The 13,378-nt window shown below is 44.1% G+C and overlaps 1 protein-coding gene and 1 long non-coding RNA gene across 3 annotated transcripts in view; one reads left to right on the top strand and one right to left on the bottom strand.

Annotated features, from left to right (window-relative positions):
* SDAD1 (SDA1 domain containing 1) overlaps window positions 1–8,572 on the top strand; it is a 30,569-nt gene extending 21,997 nt beyond the window's left edge. For both annotated transcript variants that reach the window (XM_059385338.1, XM_059385344.1), the window contains 5 exons: window positions 469–563; window positions 703–893; window positions 999–1,083; window positions 1,878–2,039; window positions 6,415–8,572. In XM_059385338.1, coding sequence (XP_059241321.1) covers window positions 469–563; window positions 703–893; window positions 999–1,083; window positions 1,878–2,039; window positions 6,415–6,462 — 581 coding nt within the window. In that variant the 3' untranslated portion in view covers window positions 6,463–8,572. The remainder of the gene's footprint in view (window positions 1–468; window positions 564–702; window positions 894–998; window positions 1,084–1,877; window positions 2,040–6,414) is intronic.
* A 602-nt stretch (window positions 8,573–9,174) lies between these two features.
* The window catches only part of LOC132007253 (uncharacterized), an 11,586-nt gene continuing 7,382 nt past the window's right edge, over window positions 9,175–13,378 (bottom strand). The window contains exon 4 of the long non-coding RNA XR_009401282.1: window positions 9,175–9,436. This is a non-coding gene — a long non-coding RNA (uncharacterized LOC132007253). The remainder of the gene's footprint in view (window positions 9,437–13,378) is intronic.

The following is a 13,378-nucleotide window of genomic DNA, read 5'->3' as shown; positions in this document are numbered from 1 at the left end:
AGGCAGAGGGAGAGGGGAAAGCAGGCTCCCTGCTGAGCAGAGGCTCGATCCCAGGACCCTAAGACCATGCCCCAAGCTGAAGGCAAAGGCTTAACCCACTGAGCCACCCAAACACCCCTCAGACATGATTTTTATGATTTCACTGAATGGCCACTTTTCTAGCAGTGTGGCTTGGGTGGGTATCTTAACTTACAGTGTCTCTTCCTCTTCTTTTGAGTCATGAGAGTTAAAAAAAAAAAAAAAAAAAAGTGATTCTAAGGTTTTAGCGTATGGTAGATACATGGTCAGTGTTTATTTCCCGTTCTATAAATTAGTTAAATTGATGTGGTTTATTTAGCAATAAACATTGTCCAATCCTTGGTCAGTAGAGCTCCATTGGCTTTAACCTTGCTTTTGCTGAATTTATTTAGACTTACCGTGAGTACAGCATGAAGGGACAGCACTGACAATGTCTTGTGTGTCACACAGACGGATGGGAAAGTACCAGTCTCAGTGAGGAGGCGGATGCCGATGGCGAGTGGGTTGATGTGCTGCACTCTTCTGACGAAGAACAGCAAGAAATAGTAAGTCCTGGAATGTCCTCGTACTGGGCCTCACTCCGATGTTTCTTAAGACCTAATTTGTGCTGGGCGGGGCCGTGGGGAGCACTTAGCTCTCACTTGAGCTGGTCGCTCTTTAAACCTCTCTTGTGTGCATTCCAAGTCCCAGAAGCTCAACAGCATGCCCGTGGACGAGCGCAAAGCCAAAGCGGCAGCCGTTAGCACAAGCCGCGTGTTAACTCAGGAAGACTTCCAGAAAATCCGCATGGCCCAAATGAGGAAGGAACTCGATGCTGCCCCGGGGAAAGCCCAAAAGAGGAAATACGTTGAAATTGATAGTGATGAGGAGTCCAGGTAAAATGACCCATCCCGGGGCTGCTCCTGTCCGCTCCTGTGGTGGCGCGGATCAGGAGAAGGGCCTCCGCCCTGGTTTCAGACGATACTTGTCCTTCACCGCAGGGGCGAGCTGCTTTCTCTTCGGGACATTGAACGCCTTCATAAGAAACCGAAGTCTGACAAGGAGACACGGCTAGCAACGGCCATGGTAAGTGAAGTACCATTTCAGCCCCTGGTTCTTCAAACAAAAAGCAAATAAGGTGAAGAATGAACTAAAAGGAGCAGTGTTTTATTCTGATGTTTTAAATAAAGGTATAAATAGTGTAGAAGAAAATGCACAGGCGTTGGTTCTGTTAGATGAGTTTTAACAAATAGCCAGGAAACCACCAATCCAAAACAAGATGTAGAACACAGAAAGGCCCTACCCCTGTGCTGGCATCTGGGCCGCTCAGTGCATTTATCCAGGCTATTGGGAAAGCAGGGGGATGTTTATAGTCGTTAAAGAAAAGCCTCTGGCACGGGCTGTGGCCGTATCTGGTTGCACATCTCCAGCCTCCAACCTCCTGTCTCACCAGCTCCGGTTTCTACACCTTACTTGTTTTGCGCACCATCCCATACTGGTTCCACATTCCATTGGTACTGGAACCTGTTCAGATGAGTTTAAAAACCCATATTCTTCCTTCTCCACCTTCTCATTTTCTGTCCGCGCTTCCTGAAAGTCTCCACCTCCCCCTCTCTCTCGCTGTGCATGCCTTCGTCCGGCCGAAAATAGCTCATTCCTTCCTAGGAAGCTCCTCTGATCTGACTGGCTGAATTATGCCCTTTTCTGCCACTGAGCTCCCTTGCCCCATTTCAGTGTACCATGGTCATTTCTCCCCTGGAGCGAGTTACTGGGGAACAAGGACAGAGTTGCAGCCTCCTTTTGTCCTTGGCATCAGTAGAGCGCCTGGCGTGTCTATGGGGGAGCTGACCCTCGAAGTGTTCTTGTGTGTGTGCTAATAGGCCGGAAAGACAGACCGAAAGGAATTTGTGAGGAAGAAAACCAAAATGAACCCATTTTCCAGTTCCACAAATAAAGAGAAGAAGAAACAGAAGAATTTTATGATGATGCGATACAGCCATAACGTCCGGTCAAAAAACAAGCGTTCCTTCCGAGAAAAGCAGGTGAGTTCAGTGAGGCTTGATTGGTGAGAGCGCTGTTGTCATTTTAAGATGTCTGTACTCTTGAGGCAGTTGTGCCTTTAGGACCCTGTGTTACGTGTGTCTTGGGATTAATGGGGAGCATTATTGGAGAGCACGGAGAGGGGGGAAGTGGTCAGGACATGCAAATCCTACACCTGACTGGGTTGAGTTCACCTGTGTGACCAAAGGGGCGTCCATTTCCTTCCTCAAAGGAGTGGAGGCTAGACGGTCTGTAAGGTCAGCCCTATGCTAACAGTCTCGACACTGCATCTGTGAAATACAATACGATCCTTCCTTATGTGCCCTTTTGCAAAGCTTTTATGTTTACAGGTTTCCATATACAGGCTTTGCTGTGTAGTCCTATGCTGTCCAGCTGGCTGGCTTATTTAGTAATTCATTATAATAATAAAACAGATTCATGTTTTCTTACCTTTCTCCACGGGGAAGGTACCAGAGCATTTCTAAATGTATTCTGAAGGATCGCCAGGAAACCAAGTCAGGAGCAAACCAGGGTTCCTAGATTGCTAGCCAAGGATGAGCCTGCCAGGCCAGAAAGTTAATGGCCTGATTTCCAGGGCAGTGTTCCATCTGGGGGGGGCACCAAGGGAGTATTAACTAAATTAAGGTGCCATTTAAAATCTACCTGGGGCTCCTAGGTGGCTCAGCCGGTTAAGTGTCTGCCTTTGGCCCAGGTCATGATCCCAGTATCCTAGGATCAAGCCCTGTGTCTGGCTCCCTGCTCAGTGGGGAGCCTGCTTGTCCCTTTCCTTCTGCTGCTCCTCCTGCTTGGGCTCTATCTGTCAAATAAATAAAATACTTCAAAAATAAAATCTATCTGCTTACTTCATTTTCCTGGTTATAAACTATGTCCAGCAACATCATGTAAATAATACAGTGACAGCATTTTGAAGAGAGGTTGTTAAAATTGAGATGTAAAGCAGGGTACCCTTTTGGATTTTAAATACCTGAGTTGTGAGGTGCCGGGGGGCTCAGTCAGTCAGGCCTCTGACTCTGGATCTCAAGGTCGTGACATTGAGCTCACGCGCTTAGCAGGAAGTCGGCTTGGATTCTCTTTGTAGGACGGTAGGGTTGAAGAAGGGTAACCACGGAGTTTTAGCATGGTTTGTTCCTTCCTTTATTACGAAGTTTTTGTGACCGAGGGTGTTCCCCGCCTCCCTCCTCCTCTGTTGGTTCAGCAAGATTTTTTCTGGCATGATCTGGAAGCATAGCTTCGTTCCCGGCCAGCACCTCTTGAGTCATGAACTGAAAGGATTTTTTATTTAGAAGTTAGAGTTCACGGGACATCGGACCTGTTGGTTCAAGAATGTCTTTCCTTTGTTCTCCAGTTTCTTTGTCATTTAGAACCTTGAGAGGAGAATTTCTGTTTATGGATCCTTGCCTCATAGTTTCTTCAAGGTCTCTTCATTACAAAATTTGACTCTGGGTTCCTGATTTTCTCTTACTCTCTTCTTCCCTCTAGACCAGCCCTTCCCAATAGAAATTCCATACAAACCGCATGAATAATTTTAAAATAAAAAAATAAAAAGAGGTGAAATTCATTTTAGTAATAATCTTATTTAAGCTAATATATCCAAAATAGTATCATTTCAGTATATGATCAGTATAAAAGTTATTAGATACTGTACCCTCTTGTTTTTGAACTAACTGAAGCCAGTGTGTTTTACCCTTGTGGCACATCTCCGCCTGGACTAGCCATTTTTCCAGTGTCCAAGCACCGCATGTAACTGGTGGCTGCGGGATCGGCCATGCAACTTCAGAGCATCCCCCAAACGGACATGTGATCTAAAATAGAAGAACCCAGTTCAGTCTACCTTTTGTGTCTATCTTTTGCTCCTCACACATTACACGTCTGACATTTATGGTCACACACAGCGTGTGAATGTTCTGTCCCTACGCGAGTAGTTTTCTATAATACTGGCAAGGTGTCCTGCAATGCTGTGCTGACGTTGTTTTCCTGGAGGCGGTGTCAATCCCCACAGATTCATTGATCCCACAAGCCACTGTCATGAGACTGCACCTGCCGCCTTCCCCAGCTCCCCTCCCGAAAACGCACGCACGCACGCACACGCGCAGACACACACACTTCAGAAAGCAGTCGCAAGCCCAGGTGATAACCTGTGTTTCTGACCAGTTACCCACTCTTTCAGTTTGATTAATTTGCTCCAGCTGCTTAGGGGACTCAGAGCAGTGGTTACTTAAGTTTACCAGTTTAGTAAAGGGCCCAGATGAACAGCCAGGTGAAGAGAAACAGACGGTAAGGTCTGGGAGGGTCCTGAATGCAGAACCTTCTGTCCCTGTGGACACACGTGGGATACGTCGCCCTCCCAGTGCAGATGTGTTCACTAACCTAGAAGCTCTCAGAGCCTCACACTGAAAGGATTTTTTTTTTTTTTTAATTTATTTGACAGAGAGAGAGACACAGCGAGAGAGGGAACACAAGCAGGGGGAGCGGGACAGGGAGAAACAGGTTTCCCGCCGCACAGAGAGCCTGACGTGGGGCCCCTTCCCAGGACGCTGGGATCATGACCCAAGCCGAAGGCAGATGCTTAACAACCCAGGCACGCAGACACCCCTAGAGGGATTTTTTGAAGGCTTCATCACTTAGGCAGAATCAATTATTAGTTCCATTTCCAGCCTCTTTCCCCTCTCTGGAAAATCATGTGTGTTCAAGGTGGAGGGGGCCAAAAATTCGAAGGTCTTTCTTCGACCAGCCCATTTCCAGGAACCCATCTGGTTGCCTCAGTAGAAAAGATGCTCCTAGTGCTCTTGCCATGTGGAATTTACAAAGGTTTCGGGAGCCTTGTGTCAGGGACAGGGTCAAAGACCAATGTTAACAGGAGATGCCCTTATCACTTAGGAAATGACCAGTTCTAGGAGCTCTGTGCCAGGAACCAGGGCTAGAGACCAGTGTATATTTTCTATTATTTCATACACCCGAAGCACCCTCTGGAAAAGTCACATTTCATACCCCTTCGACTCCTCCATGAGGTTTTGTTGTCTTAAATAAAAATGTCTTCCATGGCTTGACAAATGTACATGAGGTCTTTTTTTTTTTTTTTTAAGATTTTAAAAATTTATTTATTTGACAGAGATCACAAGTAGGCAGAGAGAGAGAGAGGAGGCAGCAGGCTCCCCGCCAAGTGGAGAGCCTGACGTAGGGCTTGATCCCAGGATCTGGGGTTATGACCTGAGCCGAAAGCAGAGGCTTTAACCCACTGAGCCACCCAGGCGCCCCGCATGAGGTCTTGTTATACATTTTTGGAGTACACTCACAGAATATGTGAAAAGGTCGGGCATCTGGGTGGCTCTGTCAGTTAAGTGTCTGCCTTTGGCTCAGGTCATGATCCCAGGGTCCTGGGATTGAGCCTCGCATGGGGCTCCCTGCTCCTGGGGGAGCCTGCTTCTCCCTCTCCCTCTGCCTGCCCTTCCCCCTGCTTGTGTGTGTGTGCTCGCTCGCTCTCTCTCTCTTCCTCTTTCTCTGCTAAATAAGTAAATAAATAATCTTAATTTTAAAAAGAAGAATACGTAAAAAGATGAGGCTAGAAAAGGAAGGTAAAGCGTACGGCAGAGAGAGGAGGAGCTTGCAGTGCGGCCGTAAGAAAGGTAGAGGAAGGAGAGTGCGCAGGTCCCTTGTGTTCGAATGCTGGCAGCTGAGGGGGAGGGGACTGAGATGTTCATCACAAAGTTTAATGAGCAGAATTAAAGCTATGGAACCTTGGGTTATAACATCATTCTCTGACATACAGTTCTTACCCTGTGCCTTGACTATTCTAAAGCTTTCCATTTTTTAACTAACTTAATCAGTATCCAACAATATGAATAGGTACTGTGATTTTAGATTTGACAGATGAGAAATTAAGACATGGATGAGTCGGAGAAATACCTCCTCAGCCATACAAATTAGGTTAAAGTGAACTTAATTTTTCTACCTTAAGTGTCTACCCTTAGCTATTCTGCCTGTCTGCAAAGACATACCAAGACCCGGATATGAATAAAGGCAAGGAAGCAATAACTTAAAAATCATAAAATCCAAAAAATTTGAACATTTAGATAGAAAGTCAGGCCAGTTCCACCCCCCAAAATTCTTCAAAGCAAACAAATAAAACCACGTATCTATATTGTTAAAATTCAAAAGCCAGGGGTCTTAAAAAATTTCTAGGAATCAACAGTGCTTGGGAATTCGTGGAATAGCATCCGTCACACACCTAAGACACACACTTCCCTCAGGATGATGTGTTGATTTAGTGATTCCATTCTGGTGCACTGCTGTATAACCAAATTAGTATAACGGGGTACCCAAGATTCCCACGTTTAAATAATTTTTCTTACGTTCCAGCTGGCACTACGAGATGCACTTTTGAAAAAGAGAAAAAGAATGAAGTAACTTCCAAGCAAATTTTCCATCCCAAGAAGAATGCTACATTTGTATCATTATCTTGAAAATTAATCAAGGTTGTCTGTTTACATTAAAGAGTCCTAAAGTACTTTATTGTGAAAAACAGCAGTAAACATGGTAGCAGTTTAGTGTTTCTGTTTTGGAGATGGGTAGTGGTGGGAATGTGTGAAATGTCCCCGGTGGTGTAAAATTACTGTCACTTCGCATTCGTGCAAAGAAGAAAAATGTTGGGTGCCTGCTGATTGGCACTGTAGGGACAAGAACGAGTGAGCCGTGGCCCTCCCAGAAGGCACTCGCAGCCTGTTTGGGAAACGCGAGGGGGCAGATGTGTGTCGTGTGTGTATCTGGAGTGCAGTGTGAATAGTTCTCTAATAGAGGTAGGTCTGTGCTTCGCTGGGGTTGTAGAGGCCTCTGCAGGGCACGGAAGTTCAAGATTTTCTCTTTAAACGGGACAATGTTACAAGAGTAAGAGTTTCTTACTTGTATATAGGCTTACCTGCTCAGAACAGGTCCCTGCTGTACAGGTTTTTCATAGCCAATTAAGCTCTTTTAGTCCATCCAAAAACTATTTTTTTGAATGCCAGGTATAGGCTTTTTGGTTACGACCTTGCTTTTTAAATTGCCTTAAGTATAAATAGTAATCGTGGAGTGTCTTTAGTTCGTCATTTGGACCACCATAGAGGAAAAAGAAGTCGGACTGGTCTCCTCAGCCTGCCTTCATGCTGTGGTATTTTGAGCCCACTGTTTGCTTTGTATCAATAAAAGGTTCCTAATCTCAGATAGGTCCTGTGGTGTGTGTGGACTGCTGTGCTGGTCTCCCTTCCCTTGGCGTGGCTGAGTAGCCTTCAGGGGACACAGGGCCGTGCTCAGCCTCTGTTTGCAAGTCATTGATTTGGAAATAGCGGGTGCCTTTGCCTCTGATTTCCTGGGTCATATTGTGGTAGATGAGAAAAGTGTTCTCTGTTATTTTAGAGTAAAAGGCAGTTTTCTGCCCACCAGAATTAGAAAGTAGCTTCTAAAACTTCTCTTGTTCACTCTCTGTGTTCACTTTTGGTTTTACGTGAAACTTTGGGGCCTTCTGCAAAGATGCCTCAGATCACTGGACCTTCGTTGTGAAAATCTTGAAGTTCAGGGACTAAGTCGCACTGGCCCAGTGAGGGGAGTTCTCAAGAGTCAACTTCAGTAGCTTTAGGGTTTAACAGGAAGTGTCCGATGCAAATTTGCTATTTCAGACCTGAAACTTCTCTCTCTCTCTTTTTGTTTGTACTCTTGAACTGGGTGTCTCCTTGAGAGAGGTAAATAAAATTAGAAATGGCATAGCCCTTAGGGTTCACAGCTTTGCTCCTTGACTTCTGATGGTTCCTGGAAGTCCCCCCTTCCTCAGGACATTCGGACCCCACTTAGAGGCCTGGAGGCCAAAGTCCGTTCTGTGCTTGGACTCCTGTTCTACTGTGACTTCGCCCTGCTCTTAACTGAGGTTTATATGCAAGATAGAAAAATAGCTAGTTGAAAGATGAAAGTCTTAACTCTTATGTCTTCAATCACATAGTATCTTAATTCTGCCGGATGCCTTTTATTGTATAAATCTTCCTTTGAGAATATGTTCTGTAAACCTGAAGATCAGATTCTCACAAGGTCGGATGCTGTCAGCAAAGGCAGAGTGATCTTTCAGGGTCAAAGAAGGTAAAAATACCTAGAAGAGGCCATCAGGGTCTGAGCTTCAACTTTTCAGTCTCTGCTTTTCTGTCAGTCCGAAGTATGGATCCATTTCAGGGACGAAAACCCATTTCCAAGCTCAGAATGTTTACAAAGTGATGTATGAACCTAGAATTCTGGCCCATTTTGTATGTGACCCCAGCAGGTTCCACAGAAGGCAGAGTCTGTTCCCTGCTGTATCACTAGTGCTGGTTCAGTGCCCAGGAAGTTAGGGGCGTAGCAAGTATTTGAATACATGATTTATTCCCTGTCCATTCTCTCTCTGTAAATACAAGACCACCTACCTCGTTGATTGTTTTGAAAATTTTGAGAATGTTCTCAGCACTTACCTTGGTATTTGCCACAAAGTGAGCATTCAATAAATTTCTCATCAACGATTAGATATCTGCTTTTATTTTATTTTTGTTTCATCTTTGTGAAATGAAACAATGATTATAGTTGTAACAGTTATTTGTTTTACCCCTCCTCCATTTGGGGGTGGTTAGTTTGAAATACAGAAATGTATATTGAATGTTCTGCGGGTGACTGTTTGTGCCCTATGACACAGGAAGGAGGTAGACTTACAGAGTGTCTGTATAACACAGGCTGCTTATGGAGCTATCAGAAAAGGCATAGCATAGGGCTGAGAGCATCCTAAAAAGTGAGAAGTTCAGCTGGCCAGAGAGTAGAACGGCTGTTTGCTAACAAACTGATGCTTGCGATAAGCAGGAACGCAGTTGGAAATATTCCTAAATATAAAAGTTATGGTTTAAAAAGTAGTAGAATTTCTTAAAAGTTATGTATAAATTGTGTTCTCATTACCTCATATTCTAATTCTTTGAAAATTTATAATCTGTTTAAAGTGTCACATGACAACTCAGAATTAAATCAGAATGTTTAATTAGAATATTCTGTTCTTCAAACTGTTGTAGATAAACACATTTTAAACTGTGTTACCAAGAATATTACAGTTCCACCAAATGACAGCCTTTTACTGTATAAAAATTAAAACTAAAAATTAACTGTTTATTTTTAAATGTATTTTATGAGATTTAAAAAAGATCTTGAAAATTAATAGACAAGTAAAGCACTGACATGGCGCTTTTTCTCTTTTATAAGGAAATAAACTTTTCTCTCCTAGTATAGTCTTTAGTTGGTACTTATTTAAAAATGCAGGTAAGAACAGAGCACAGCTAATCCCGTACTGCTTCATCACCGGGTTGTATGCCTTCATTGTTCCGTCGGTCCAACTGTCCGTCCAACCTCACTGTGGAAATGGTTAAGTTTTGATTTATCCACATGATGGAAGATTTTAAAGCCATAAAAATGCTTACAATAGGAAATGTTTATTATAAATGAAAAGAACAAACTAAAGTATTTATAGCATAATCAAACTGCACGTTTAAAATATGAATAATAAAGGCCCAAGAGGAAATACTCTGTTGTTTATTAAATAATACTGTTTTAACTTGAATTTCAGTGATTACTAGAGAGATGGAGGTCATTTCACATAGATTTTTGCCATTTCGTTCTTTTTTTATAGCTTTTTTTTTTTAAGTGTTGATTTGTAGGAGATTTTTATGTATTCTGGATACCAATTCTTAGTCAGTTACTTATGTTACATGTATCTCCACAGATGAGCAGTGCCATCTTTGACAGACTAAGTTCCCATATGTACTTTTGTCTGGGAATTTTCAAAACCAGTCCTGGATACTTTTTTAAAAATGAACTTTTTTTTTTTTTTAAATTTTTAAAATTTACTTATTTATTTTAGAGAGAAAGAGCAGGGGTGGGGCCGGCAGAGGGAGAGCGACTCCTGAAGCGGACTCCCCCTGAGTGCAGTGCCCAGTGCAGGCTTCCATCCCAGGGCCCCGGGATCATGACCTGAGCCGAAACCAAGCATGGACTGCTCAACTGACTGAGCCACCCTGGTGCCTCTGAATACTTTTTTCTTTTTTTTTTAAGAGCAGTTTTAGGATCACAGCAAAGCTAAATGCACCAGAGGGATCCATGTGTTGCAGTCAATGAACTCCCATCAGTATCACTACAAGTCATAGCTTACATGAGAGTTCTCTCTTAGTTTTGTATATTCTGTAGGTTTAGACAAGTGTATAATGATGATTACCCACATTTACAGTGTACAGCGTAGTTCTACTACCCCTAAAATCCTCCCTGCTCTGCCTATTCACCCTTTTTCCCCCCAACCCCTGGCAACCACTGATCTTTTACTAGAGTTTTGCCTGTTGCCAAATGTCATGGAGGTGGAGCCATGACAATCACTACCATTTTCCTACCGTTTTTTTTCACTTAGTATGTATTTTTTTTTTAAGATTTTATTTATTTATTTGACAGAGAGAGAGAGATCACAAGTAGGCAGAGAGTCAGGCAGAGAGAGAGAGAGAGAAGCAGGCTCCCCGCTGAGCAAAGAGCCCCATGCGGGGCTCGATCCCAGGACCCTGAGATCATGACCTGAGCTGAAGGCAGCGGCTTAACCCACTGAGCCACCCAGGCGCCCCTCACTTAGTATGTATTTATGTTTCCTCCATGTTTTTTTCATGGTTTGGATAGTCCGTTTCTTTTTAGTGCTATTTAAATAACTTCCCATTCTTTGGATAGGCCATGCTGTGTTTATCCATTCACCTCCTGAAGGACATCTCAGTTGCTTTTAGGTTTTGGCAATTATGAATAAAGCTGTCAGAAACATCTACGTGCAGGTGTGGATATATGTTTTCACCTCTTTGGATTAATATGAAGGAGAGCAGTTGCCACTCTCTATGAGGAGTATTCTAGTTTTGTAAGAAACTGCCAAACTCTGTTCCAAAGTGGCTGTACCCCATTTTGCAGGAGGCTTTGCGGCTGTCCTTCTAAGTTTCTCTCACATTTTACTATAAGCAGCAAAAAGAAGGTGGTGGCAACTTCAACATTTTGACTGGAAATCAAGCTCGGTCACTCAGTTCATTACATTTTCTACCTTCCCCATTCGTGTGGGTGACAATGTTGTTAAATGTCCTGCCACTAAGTAACAACCACTTCACTTCGCCAATAACTTGTTCCTCGCTTCCCCTGCAGCCACTACTGGCGGTCTCCTTAGGGGCGGTCTCCTTAGGGGCCGTCAGACGTCTCGTGGTCTAGTCCAGGACCTGGAGGCTTTCACTAATACTGCCTGAAGCCCTTCCAGCTTCCACCTACTGCTCAGTTCCAAAGCCGTGCCTACAGTTCGAGGAGTTAGGATGGTAACCCTCATGGTACCATGTCTTTATTAGTTATCTACTGCTGCATAACAATTTACCAAAGTTGAGAGCCTAAAACGACGAATGCTGTTCTGTAGTTTCTGGGGATCAGTAATTTGGGGGTGGCATAGCTGGGCTTAGAGGAGCCACTTCTGAGACAGTTCATTCCTATGGCTATTAGCAAGAAGACTCTGTTCCTCTTTCCCTCTTGGTAAAAGGTCTCAGTTCCTTAAGACAGGAACCTTTTCACAGGGCGTTTTTAGTGTCCTTAGGGCCTGACAGCTGGCTTCCTGCAAAGTGAGTGATCCAAGAGCACCAGGAGCAGGCTGGTCATCTTGTCATCTTGTCTCACAAGTCAGATGCCCTCACTAAAGCAGTATTCTGTTCACTAGAAGCAAGTCATCAAGTACGGCTCACAGTCTCGGAGGGGAAATAGGCTCCACCATTGCATGGACGGAGTGTTGGAGGATATGTGCATTTGTTTTTAAACTACCACACTGCTTTGAAACTGAGTAAAATGAGAGAGGAGAGTCCAACATGGCGGAGGAGTAGGAGACCTGAATTTCGTCTGGTCCCAGGAACAACTCTAGACCGCTACCAAATCTTTCTGCACATCTGCAGATGCAACAGGAGAGCGAAGAAAAGAACAGCTGCAACTCTACGAATAGAAAGTTGACCGCTTTGTGCAACGTGGGACATACAGAGAAGTGAATTCAAGGCGACATATGGGTTAGACCATGGGGGAGGGACCCTCCATCAGCCGGCTCCTGGCAAGTAACTGAGCCAGGCAGCCCGAAACCAGAACTGCCAGTTAGAAGTTGGCTCTGGTGAGGGACATCCCTCGGGTGGCTAAGTGGGGGATGGAACCCCACCTGGGACAGTGTGGTCTCAGGACCCTCGGGGTCACAGAAAGACCAGGATGTCTGAGTGCGGCAGAGCTCCCAGGTGTTGGAGCAGGAAAGCCGGCTGCAAACAGTGAGCTGAGGAGTGAGCTCTCAGCTCGGCCTTGCCATAGACCTTGATCCAGGCCACAGTCAGGCCACTGCTCTTGGCTCAGGAGTGCACCACTGGAGTCTGCAGGGTTTGGAGACTCCAAACGGAGTCCTGTGTCAGACATAGAAATGCTGGGTCACAGACCAGGTGAGCACAGAGTGCGGCAGGGGATGGGTGACTGACTGCTTTTCCCCGAGGGCTCACCGAGGAGTGGGGCCAGGGACTGGGAGGCCGCCATTGTCATTCTCATCCTCTAAAGCTGCACAGAAATCCTTCAGGGAACGAAAGCCACACTGAGCAAACTGGAGCAGATTACTTAGCCTGGGCCCTCGCTAGGGCAGTGCAAGTCCACCTGGGGCAGAGACATTTGAGAATCACTGCAACACGTCCCCACCCCCTGCAGAAGATCAGCAAGAACATCCGGCCAAGACCAAGTTTACCAGTCCACGAGAACTGCAAAACGCCCACCCTAGGGGAATACAGCACATAGAACTCGTGGCTTTTTTCTCATGATTCTTTAATCTTTCAAAGATAATTTTTTAAATTTTCATTATTTAAAATTTTTTTTCTTTTTCAATCAATTTCTTGTTTTATCAACTCCTTTAAAAATTTTTTAATTTTCATTTTTACAGTTGCATTCTATCCCTTCATTGTATTTAACCTTATTTGTGCGTGTGTGTGTGTGTGTGTGTGTGTGCATATAGGTTTTTCTTTCTTTAAAATACTGGGATGCAGTTTCTTCTAACAGACCAAAGTACACCCAGAATTTAGTGTGTGGTTCTGTTCTATCCACCTGTCTGATCATATTCTGTCTTTTTTTTCCTTCCTCTTCTTCCTTTTTTGTTTTTGTTTTGTTAAACTCTTTTTTAATTTTCAAAATCACAGTTACTTCTATCTTTTCAATGTATTTAATTTTATTTTTGTACATGTACATTTTTCTTTTCAATGTATTTAATTTTATTTTTGTACATGTACATTTTTCTTTT

The sequence above is a fragment of the Mustela nigripes genome, chromosome 1, assembly GCF_022355385.1.
Source record: "Mustela nigripes isolate SB6536 chromosome 1, MUSNIG.SB6536, whole genome shotgun sequence".
NCBI classification, from domain to species: Eukaryota; Metazoa; Chordata; class Mammalia; order Carnivora; family Mustelidae; genus Mustela; species Mustela nigripes.
Note: the sequence above shows the minus strand (reverse complement) of the source record. Positions and strands in the feature narration are given on the sequence as shown.